This window comes from Parasteatoda tepidariorum, chromosome X2, assembly GCF_043381705.1.
Source record: "Parasteatoda tepidariorum isolate YZ-2023 chromosome X2, CAS_Ptep_4.0, whole genome shotgun sequence".
NCBI classification, from domain to species: Eukaryota; Metazoa; Arthropoda; class Arachnida; order Araneae; family Theridiidae; genus Parasteatoda; species Parasteatoda tepidariorum.
Genome location: NC_092215.1, coordinates 8,478,728 through 8,491,066, shown reverse-complemented (window position 1 = coordinate 8,491,066; position 12,339 = coordinate 8,478,728). Strand labels below are relative to the sequence as shown.

Below are 12,339 nucleotides of genomic sequence, written 5' to 3'. Positions count from 1 at the left end.
TTTTTTCTCATTTACTATAATAGGGTTGTACTTTTGAAACCAAATTCACGTGATACTGTTATGAACTGGTTACTTTCTGTCCTGCCAGTATAGTTTTCGAGACTGGCTGTCATTCGCGAGGTCTTTACGCGATGATTCTGGAATCCTAGACGTTCTGTCGTCTTTGAGATAATTCGAGAATTGTGGAGACGCGGTGAAAAATTATATAAAAGGGGGAACGGAGTATATCAAGTCAAGTCAAGTGGAGTTAGTTAGTCAGACTTATCTCTGCCGCTTTTCTTTCGGAACTTCTCGCTAAATCTGTTTTGTTTTGTCTTAACAAAAAGTTCATTCAATCGCCGAACCTGTCGTCGCCAATATTTCGACAAGTGAAGAAATCAGTAACAATACCAGAGATACTGTGCTCGTTGAAGTTATTCATTCCAGCTCGAAACTTTGAGATCGTAGCATAGCGGATATTTCTGGGCCAATATATACATATATTTGCTGTTCTTGGATCTTTAGGATTTAACAATTTTTAACACAAGAATTTAACATTTAATTATTTTGAGAAAAAATCACGATCTGAAATTAGTGAGGTGACAGCATCTAGTACCAATGTAAGTTTTTCTGTTGTACAGAAATGTGATACTTCCGTTGAAGAAACTGTTTCTAGCATAACAAAATCTGATGAATGTGGAAGTGGCCCTCAAAGTGTTACTTTCCATCCATATGACATTAAACTTCTTTCAGAAAATATTACATTATGTTCATAAACTTAAAAAATCAAATCAAAATTTAACTAAACAATGTTGTCTAAATAAAAAGTCAAAATTGTCTAGCTGTCTAAATTAGGGAAATATTAGTGCTTTATAACAGATTCGAATTTCTTTTAGTAGTTTCAGAAAATTATGAACACCCCCCTTGAAAAAATTCTGCTTACGCCACTGACTAAAAACCTTTTTTCAGTGAAGCAAAAATATTGCAGCTTAAAACCTTTCATCCTAAAAGGATTAAAAAGTGTTGTCATTTAGGTCCTTAATGACGTTTTACCTGACGTCACGCTAGCGATAGGATCAAATTGCATTGTCCATTAAAATTTCGTGACAAGGTGGATTTTAGCTGAGACTCTGCAAAAATAAACCTTATAATTACCTAGATTTACGACTATTTTCATCTTGAGACTAGTTTTAGTAAAGGATTTTTCAAGCTTGCAAAACCCTAAGTCAACTTCGATTTAAGGTTTTTAGACAGAAGGTTATTTTCCAAGGTTTTGGGTAATGTGCATAGAATAGGGCAGATTGTCACAGATCTCGTCTTAAGCATGGGTGCCACTCTAAAAATATTTCAAGATCGAACTTATTATTTTGATCAATTAGCACAATCTAGCAGTTGTTTACTATAATTTTCAGAAACTTATTACTCGCTGACTCCAAAATGTACCCTTCTATGACAAGGACTTATTTATTAAATCAATAATTGTAGTTTTTTTCCTCTTTATGTTATTAATTTATTTTTTACAGCAAACGAGATAAAAATAACAGCTAACCTTGTACATCTTTTTACAACAATCACTGAATAATAAACAACTAATTTTTTCATGAAGCTATGCATATTTTTCACTTTATTATTTGTACTTTGTCCTATCTCTATAATTTTTTAAATAAAATAATAATAATCTTAATTTAATTTTGGAGAGCATTTCAAAACAAGAAAATTTAGATACGACAATGGTACAAATTTTTATTAAGCAAGCAGGCGTTGAAGTTCAATCTCATTCTTTCATTAATGAACTACACCATTACTTGATCATTCCGCAATAATTATGAAAATTAACAATGTTTACATTAAAATAAAACTTTCATTTTTATTTAACAAAATTTTTTTTTACATTTTTAGGAAAAAAAAACAGAAATTTTTATATTAAATACAAATAGAAAAGAGATATTAATTTAGTGAAACTTAATGTACTGCTTTTCTCTCAAGACTGATTTCAGTCCCCAGGACTGAAGTCCTGGTGCAAGTTGGAAAAAAGGTTAGGACTGAAATTTTTTTGACTGAAATACCTAAGATACACAATACCCCCTCGACATATGCAAACTATCTAAGAAAGCTTTACCATAATACATCAAGTTTAAATACTGTACAAAAAATATTTATTCATCTGTCTTTTGATAGAATAACAACAGGACATAAGAAAGTAGACCAATAACGTAGACCTAAAAAATATTTTTAAGGACAGAAATTTTTTCTTCCGATTTCCGTCTTCGAGTCAGTCTTGTTCCCGTCCGCAGACATTTTCGAAAGACGGAAATCCGTTCTGGGGACGGAAGACTTGCACCCATGGGTTAGAAGGTTTACACGTAAAGTGTATTACAAACCGTTTTAGGTTTACATTAAAAGGTTTTTGTTCAGTGAAAATAAACCTTATTTTGCTCTCTGGGATAAAGTCCGGTCATTTGACCAGTTATGGTAGAAATAGGTATATATTAAGCTTTGGTATGTTTAGTGTTAAAAACTGCGGTTGTGTGTTGTAAAATGTGGTTTCCTTTTTGAAATATCTACAGAAAAATTAGAAACAAATGCTTTATTAACAAAACATTATTCTATATATGAATATGATTTATACAACAAGTGATATTTACAATGAAAAATTAGGCACAATCATTCATCTGTCTCTTTAGATCATAGAATCATCTCTTCTGATGTGTCTTCAGCTGCTTGAGTTTTTTTCCATTTTTTGGCTATTTCAAGAAGTTTAAGATGAGGCTGAGCAACTTCATCAGATGGAAATATATAGTCGTAATATTCTTCATAACTTTCAGACTATAAATAAATAAATAAAATGAAATCAATTATTGCATAATTTATAAAACAAACAAACCTTCTTCATAATTTGTAAATGAATGAATTTTATAAAGTCCACAGCATGTCTCAACATGTAACAAATAAATGCCAAAAGTATCAGAGTATTTAAACTAGAGTTGGCATGATTAAATTTATTGATTTAAATCAACTGCAATTTTTTTTCAACAAAAATTGTTAATTAAAACTGCCAGGTNTTTTAACGCAAGAATTTAGCAATTTTTAATTATTTTGAGAAAAAATCACGATCTGAAATTAGTGAGGTGATAGCATCTAGTACCAATGTAAGTTTTTCTGTTGTACAGAAATGTGATACTTCCGTTGAAGAAAATGTTTCTAGCATAACAAAATCTGATGAATGTGGAAGTGGCCCTCAAAGTGTTACTTTCCACCCATATGTCATTAAACTTTTTTCAGAAAATATTGCATTATGTTCTTAAACTTAAAAAATCAAATCAAAATTTAACTAAACAATGTTGTCTAAATAAAAAGTCAAAATTGTCTAGCTGTCTAAATTAGGGAAATAATAGTGCTTTATAACAGATTCGAATTTCTTTTAGTAGTTTCAGAAAATTATGAACATCCCCCTTGAAAAAATTCTGCGTACGCCACTGGGCTTGGAAATAAAATATTATCCCCTCTAGTAAATACGGGTGCATAGTGGGTAAAAGCAGAATGGACATTCCAAATTTGTAATAAGATGATTAAAAAATAATAGTATTCCTTTTAAATTGCTTATTTTTTTTATGTGCTTCTTTTTCAATTTTTATATTTAGGCATTTCGTTTTCAACATTAATGTATTTTTATGTTTTGTGTGTATGCTTCATGATATTTACTGATTATCATTAGCACTCTACAAAAGGAAAAGTATTTTTTTGGCGATGTCCTCCAAGAATTTTTAAATTTAGTGGATCTCATTATAAGCCATTGCCCCTAAACTTTAGCCCTCAAAAATTTTAGGTTAAAATTCAGTAATAATTTATAAACTGATAAAACATTTTATAAATAATGACAGTTTGGGATATGTATATTCTTTCAACCAAATATAAAGTTACATAGAAGCATAATAATATTTATATTCTCATACATATTTAAGTAATGACATTGACTATATCTAAAAAGATAAAATTTACTAAAAAACTTCATCTTTTATTTGAGCAAATTCATTTAAAATTTTTGATGAAAACGTAATTTCTACACTGAAAGCTATGGGAGAAAATTGGTGTTCCATAGAAAAATGTAACAAAGTTATACAACTGTACTGGGTTCAAGGATTAACAAATTTATAAAAACAGACAAATTAATGGATTAAATATTATTCTGGTGATAATTATGTGAAGATAGAACAAAAAATAATAAATATAACATATATATGTAAGCCTACACACCTAAATACAGCAATGCAATGTGTTTCCCATCTTCATTTTCTAATTCAAAGAATTCTGAATTACTAGAAAAAGGGTCTAACGAATAAACCCAGTCATTCACAAGCCAAGCATCAATTATTTGTGATGATGTCTAAAATCAAAATACATTTATATAAAAATTAATGAAATAAATCCTAACAATACAGAAAGAAAATATTACACAAATAGAAAACTTATTATAAGATTTCTGTCTATCACAACACAGATCTTTTCTACTTTGTACTTCTTTAGTACTCCAAGAAGCATTAAGCTGAAAATATGTATTACATTAATTCTAGACATCTATTAAGGAATTTACTGGGCAAATTAAGTTAAGCTTTTTGAAGGTGAAACATTAAAACATAATATTTAATCACACTTCAACTAATGCTCAGCATTACATGCATAATATTTAACGTAAAACCACAGAAAAAACAATAAAATGTTAATGTAATTGAACTGCTTTATCAACTCGCAATATTTTTTACAGTATTTACTTGTATCTGAATATAAAATTAAAGAAAGTTCAAAAATTTTAAGCAAAAGAAGTACATGCTATTTATAGTATAAGACATATATAAGTAACTACCTAAAAACTATTTTAAGCTTTTTCAAACAAACGTACAGTAACCATTTTGACACTGCATTCCAGGGGTGATTGTGATATAAAGAGAAAAACTCTGAAAATTTTATGAGCAAAAACTTGGTATCAAAATATAAATTTATATAAATGTTAATTTTTTTTAACTAAAATTTATAATTAAATTACCAACTAATGAAGAATATCACACCTTTACAGTAACTAATATAAGAAAAACTTAGTTCTTACAAGAATCATGATATTGGACTTAAATCATGATATTGGATGTTTAAAGCATGTGAATATGAATAGCAAATCACAATTTATAAATCGCGTGAATACAATTCTCAATGTGTAACTTCAAAATCCGGTAAATACAAAATTCGCTGTTCGATATTGAAATTGACTGAATTATGAATCACGATATTAGAAGATTACAGCATAGTTTCAAATATTAAAAATAGCAAACAAATCAAACTGGCAACAGAATCATTTGTATAAAAACGTATTGTTTATGCGATTTAACAAAAGTTTCAAATTTTAGATAGCTGAACTCAGACAGCTATCTAAAATTTGAATTTGAGAATTTGTGGGATTATAAGTTTTGATTCGTGGAAGTCTGCCAATTAATGGTCTTGAGATGTGTGGAATTCCATGAAATTTGCATAAAAATCTTATGCCCTGCTCCTAGTTTTTAGGCCTGGAAGGATGATATGAAAAACTCAGAGTGCAATCACCCCTGAAAATGGGAAATTCAATATTAAATAATTAAAAAAAAAAAAATCAAAATTATTGCAATTTAAATACTGCATCCTAGAAAAAATTGAGATGAAAGACACTTTTAAAAATAAGTTTAATTATAAAAAAATTTTAATCAATCATAAACTAGAAAGATTCAGTTTTCATAAGATCCATATGAAAGAGATTTTCTGAGTTTAAATTTTTTCTCTCGTTATCTCACTTTTGTTGCATAGAAAATCCCAATATCAGGAAAAACTACAGAATATGATAAATGAGCAAGAAATCCATAATAAAAATTTTGTATAACTTAATAGATAAGTATTTACGCATCAATGAAACCTAAAACTTAAATTATAATCATACCTTAAAAAACCAAGAAAATTCCATTTCATCCTCTTTTAATAAACCAACAATTCCTTTAAGCAATGATATTTTAACTCTATTAATTAAATTTTTATCATAAATTCCATTTCCTAAAATTAGAGCAGTACTTTCGGATGGCTGATTTACTTTTGAGAAAGCAGCATGTCCAGACATAGGTTGCCCTACAGTTCTAGTTATGAATAATTCACTGACTTTTAACTTCCACCTGAAAAAAACAGATAAAGGAACAACTAAAATTATGTGCTCGATTATGTAAGAAATAACTTTTAAAGAATAAAAATCAATACCTTAGTTCTGCACTAACTTCATCAATTGAATTCACATAACGTACAATTTGTTCTACAACTAAAATATCTTCAGGAAATATTTTTCTTAAGTTTTCACAGCCTGATGATGAACAATTATAAGCCACCTATGGATAATTATTTTAAAATATATATAAATTCATGTATAACTTGTAATTAACTTTAGAATTTCTAAAAAAAATTGAGACTTTAAAATATTATCGAAATATGTATTATAAGCTTGCAGAATTGTTTCATCGACATAATTCACTCTGTTTTTAAAGCGATCTTTTCTTTTTAATTTTATCAATGACAGACACATTAAGCATTTGGTTTAAGATGCTGTTAATGATTAATTTAGTCACTTAACAGTTTATTAAATAATTAATTTGCATTCTGCAAAATATTTTAGTAAACATGCATAAATAATACTACTTTTCTAGAAATTTCCCCTAACTTTTTTTTTTTTAAATTTCTTAATATTTTGATTCCTTTCAAAATAAATTTTTTTCTCAAATAAAATATTTTCAGATCGGAATTTTTTACAGTAAAATTTAAATTTACTTCACATGCTTTAAATTAATACAGGTACAAAATATTATTGAGATATTGTAACATTGAGAATTAATTGGTTAATTAAGAGAACTGAACTTAATTTTTGTTAAAAAAAAAAGAATATTTGAATGCACATGGGCTTTGACCTAAAATCCTAACTAAAAACTTTTTTGTAGATTCTAATATGAGGTTTAGCGATTAGAACAATTTAGTTTTCAGTATAATTGTAACCTCAACATTGAATGAATCAAAATTTTAGAACTGGTTTTAAATTTTTTAATAAACATGTATAATTATTTCTCAATTTCATAAACATCCTAGCATACATGTGCCAAATTATAGATTTGCAATAAAAAAAATTTATTGCATATCTGCCAACCTCATTTTTAAAAATTGCAAAAGATTAAAAACAAAATACAGGAGAAAAAACTATAATGCAAAATATTTGAAGCCGTTAAAAATACTTAAGTAAATTGATCAGAATCAAGACCTGAAATGCTAAATCATGAGATATTTACTATTTTTACATTCAGTAATTTTATTTTAATACAAAAATAAATACTCTTGATTTTTTTAAACAGAATTCTCGATCAACTATAATGAAATAAAAAATCGGTTGCTCTAAAAATAGTGCTCTTTTTTTACTTTTACCTCCCATTTACAGTGTTTCCCTTAAGTGTTTTTAGAAGGGTAGCTTGCCTTGCCCACTTCTTGATCCCTTTAATTGTGCTTTCTTAGTTCTTTTTTTAAAAATAAGCCCTTAAAAACACCACCTTTTCATTCATATTCCACTTCGAAAAAAATCATTTCACTGTTAATTACATGCTAGTATAATTATCTGTGTTTATAGGCTTAATTTTGATTATGATTACTGTAACAAGTTTGCACTTTGTAAAGAATAGTCTCATAAGTATCTCTTTCTTCAGGGTTCTGTTTTATTTTAAATGCACCTTTAAATGTTTATTTTCTCATAATTTTCAGTTTAAATTATAGAAAAAAGTTTTCAAGCAGTTTATCAATTAATAATTTTTTTCAGTTTACTTTTTTTGAAAAAAATTTATGCACAGAGATAGTATTTTAATATGCTTTCAATTATTTTTATAAAATACAATTTTTTCTCTTATTTTGATAATGAGTGAATTATTTTTTTAAATATACCCATAAAATAGTTTAAATTATCATTCAAGAGGATCAAATTCAGTTATTACACAATATTGCACATTTTGATAAATTTTTATGGCGTTAAGTAGGTGCTTTTTCAAAATTCGAAGTGCTCTTTTCTGAAGCACCCGCACCCCGTCCTTTTTTACTTCTAGGGAGAACTCTGTAAAATATGATGTGATGAGGCTAATTTTTGACAACAAAAGACAGTATGACATACTCTATGAGTGCTGTAATGAATACCACTTTGTAACAAAATAATGAACTCAGTCAGTGCAATAAATTTGTTTTGCTGGTTATTTTAAATTTGGTTAAAATAAAGTTGAATCAAGTACGATTTTACAACCAGACACTCATTTAGAATCATGACAATTCTGTCGTAAAGCCACATGATCGTTAAATTCCCAATTTCTCAATACTATAGCACTCTAATTTCAAATCAAATCTTTTGTAATTATGTGATTTCGCAATCTTTTTTTTGTGGCAGTTGTGGCTACTGATTTAGCAATGTTATTTTGGCTATTTTAGCTCCATTATTTTCTATAACGAGACACAAATTTCAAATCACATTTATAACAATCACTTTTTGCATGCTTAATTTGTGAGAATCAGGGATGAGATTAGCCAAAAGGCAAAAAAGCTGAATTTCTACACTAGTAAATTTTACGCAAGCGCAACCCTTTAATAATAAATTCCAGACAGTTTAAGACAATAAATAATGTGTTGACATACAATTGTGTACTAATCTATTATTATATAAATGATTACATTGATACTTAACATTTAGTGAAAATAAAAATTACCAATTGAAAAAATAAAGCTGGAAATTATATTTTTCCTCAGTTCACATAAGAGACAATTATTACTTGAAAAACTACCTGGTTTAGCAAATTAAAACTACTGAGAATATACATTAATATTTCATTTCTTTTAATAAATACTGTTATGTGATTTATAGCAAATATATCAGTAATATTACTTTTTAAATTATATTGGAAAAAAAAACTTTAACAATGGACCGAATCATTATGTTCATATTATAGTCTAATCTAACTAGAGCCCTTTGAAACATATCAATAACAGTGAAGTAGAAATATATAGTAACTCCTTAACATACAAAAATTGCTATTTTAGTTTGAAAAATTACATGACAATCAGCAACTGTTTAGATAATTGTTTTTTATTTGATAAGAATTTTGCATTTTATAGCATAAATAACAGCAATTATAAATAAAATTTTGATGATGAGTTAATTAACTCTTTTTCCAAAAAAAAAAAATTTAAATTAAATCACTTTTTAAGTGATTGCTTTTGTTTGCTATATCTTTTATGTTTGCTATATTTAGTCGTTAGTCCATCTTCAAACATCTTGTGACAAATCCTATTTTTTCTTCTTTGCAAGCACAGAATGTAAGTTTTGAATATATTCCCTTCCAGTTTCTCTGATGTTGTAACACTTACATATACTAATAATCGTCGTTAGAAAAACAGTCACCTTTATAGTAACTAATTTTAAAAAAATTTACTTCTTACAAGAATCGCGATAGTTGATCTTAAAATTGCGTGAATATGAATAACAATTATGGATTTTGAAATCACATGAATATGAAACTAGATATACGATTTTGAAAATGAGAAAATACAAACTGGGATATAGAATTTTTAAAACGCGTAAATACAAATCACGATTCATAATTTTTAGATCGCGTAAATACGAATCATGATGCGTAATTTTTAGATTGCATAAATAAGAATTATGATGCATAATTTTTAGAATGCGTGAATGCGAATCCCAATGCCTTATTTTAAAATCACGTATAAATACGAAAATCAATGTTTGATATTATAAACCGCATGAGCAAATCAAGACATTGAATTTTAAACTTGCGTGAATACGAATCGCTACATAGGTTTTTAAAAAGGCGTAAATACGAATCACAATATCGGATTTTTAAATCTCGTAAATAAGAATCGCAACGTACAATATTCAAATCGCGTGAATAAGAATCGCAACACGCAAATATGAAAAGCTATGTTTGATATTAAAATCGTGTGAATAAGAATCGAGATATTAGCAGATTCCAGGCTTGGGACCTCTAAAAGGCTTGTCAGAAGCAGCGTCGTTTGAACTACGAAAATCGGATCTATCTGGAGGGCGGGTAAAAAATTCGGAAAATCTTATCTGCTGCGTGTAAAAGGGGAGAAAATAGCTAAAATAAGTAAAAATGAGGAAGGATTGGTAACTATGTAGTTTGAATTTTCTGTTTCTCTTTGAAAATCGGTGAATTTCCTGAAAAAGCGGAATATTTATTAAAAAATGTGAAATTTTTAGAAAATCTGAATTTTTGATAAAAAGCTGAAATTCAAGAGATAAAAGTGAAAAAAGGCGGAAATCCGCTAAAAAGCGGAAAAATCTCATCCCTGGAGAATTCTATCGTATTCTACTTGGTTTTGTCTGATCGTAGTTATTGCAACAGATTTCCATGTGATTATAATCATTAATATTACTTCTATTTTATCATGACAGGCTAATTTCCACAACTCAAAGATACACAACTTTTAAAATACTATAATTTTTAAACCTTGCTATTATAACACACAAATTTCCATTTGTGATATTATTTTTTGACACTTATGATTCTCTGTGATTATCCAAGTTGTTTATCACTTTTTCAGTTCACTACGAATTACAAAACATTTTTAAAAATCCCATTGTTTTTAACCTGATTTTATTAGAACATTCAAATTTCAGGTAGCACATTTTAAATTAAAGATATATGAACCACAATTTATATATATATGAACTTACAATCATGCAATTACAACCTGCACCATTTGTTCCAGAATAAATAAAATTGATTCACTGTTTTATACCATTTCTTTACCAATTTAATTAAAAATAAAATAAATTGCACAATAAGAAAAAAAAATCAGTAAATAATGTGCTAAAAAATACCTCAATGCAAAACATTATAGTTAATAGATTAATGAAAAAAGGCATTAAATAGCAATTTCATACAAGGAAAAAACACACTTTTTAATATAAAAGTCTTTTATAGTAAATAAAAACAAAAGATGTATGTATGACATCTAATCCTGTCATTTACCAGTTCGCTTTGCATGGATTAAAAAAAACTGTTTTTTTCTTTCAAATAGAAATCAGTGTAAATAAAAATTTTACAATAACTTATTTAAAATTTTTGAATTATTTTATTACCTCAGAAAGAGTAAACTTTTGTCCTCATTGGTAATAACACTAAACCTTGTAAAAATTAAAGTTCTTACTACAAAAAGAACATTTTAAAAATGATAACACATGAAATTCTTGAAAATATTATAACTGCACACTGCAGCATTTTACGATACAAAGTATAAATTTAAAAATTTATATTTTATTTGTAACTTTCAAGAAGTAATACTGGTTCTGATCACTTGAGCTCTGTTATAGTTAATAAATGAGAAAATAAATAGATAATTTATGATGTCCGCAACTAAATACTATAACCATATTCAAGCAATTCACATACCTGCCCAGTTTGGCGATCAACACCGAAAACAAACTTCAATTTTCCACCAACACTCCTTGTAGATGGAAAAAGAGACTTGTGGCTGTATAAAATATCTTCAACTGATATATTTAAAGGGGCCAATTTAAACTTGTCATACTTGAAAAAATTGCCGTCAAGAGATGGAACAAGATCCACAAGATCTTCATTTTCTCGAACCTTAAAAAAAAAGATAAAAAAAGAGAGTAAATTACCATAGGTACACTTATGATATAATTGTATTTCATCAATTTTAATGTCACTAATATTCTCACAAACTAAATTAAACCATAAAGGGACATGGCCTACTGTGCACATCTTAGTTTTCTTGACCTTGGGCTCATAATTATATTCTCATAATATAATAAAAAAAGGAAATATCCTTAATATTGACAAAATGAGATCGACCATATAATCTAATAAATCCTTCAGATATATAGTTTGCCTACGTTAAGAACTCACCTAGCCAATCGCCTGGAGTGGTGGCGGTGACAATGGATACAAGGTTTTACTATTTCAAGTAAGTATGTTGGGTCATTATTTAAAATAGGTTTTGGCTCAGGTTAGCGAGAGAAAGAGAGTCCGGAGAGAAAAAAAACTTCCCTCTCTGAAATGTGCTATTCCTTGTTTCCATAGCAGCAGATAGCCTACGACTTTGTGGCAAGGAGAGTTCTTTCTACAGACAAACTATACATTTAAAAGTTTTGTTGTGTTACAATATTAATAAAAGCTTAACAATTGTTATAATTTAAACGAGTTTTGCTTGTTAAGAAACTAACCCTATTGATCATATTGTTGATAGAAGTAATTCAGGTATTAAGCAAATCTTTTGTCAATC

The 12,339-nt window shown here is 27.9% G+C and overlaps 1 protein-coding gene across 3 annotated transcripts in view; it reads right to left on the bottom strand.

The window, feature by feature from the left end:
- Positions 1 to 12,339, bottom strand: part of LOC107452344 (pancreatic eIF-2alpha kinase) — a 72,548-nt gene that overhangs the window by 39,827 nt on the left and 20,382 nt on the right. For all 3 annotated transcript variants that reach the window (XM_043049481.2, XM_043049480.2, XM_016068800.4), the window contains exons 3-6: positions 11,484 to 11,681; positions 6,244 to 6,368; positions 5,936 to 6,161; positions 4,234 to 4,363 (exon numbers count right to left, since the gene is read on the bottom strand). In XM_043049481.2, coding sequence (XP_042905415.1) covers positions 4,234 to 4,363; positions 5,936 to 6,161; positions 6,244 to 6,368; positions 11,484 to 11,681 — 679 coding nt within the window. The remainder of the gene's footprint in view (positions 1 to 4,233; positions 4,364 to 5,935; positions 6,162 to 6,243; positions 6,369 to 11,483; positions 11,682 to 12,339) is intronic.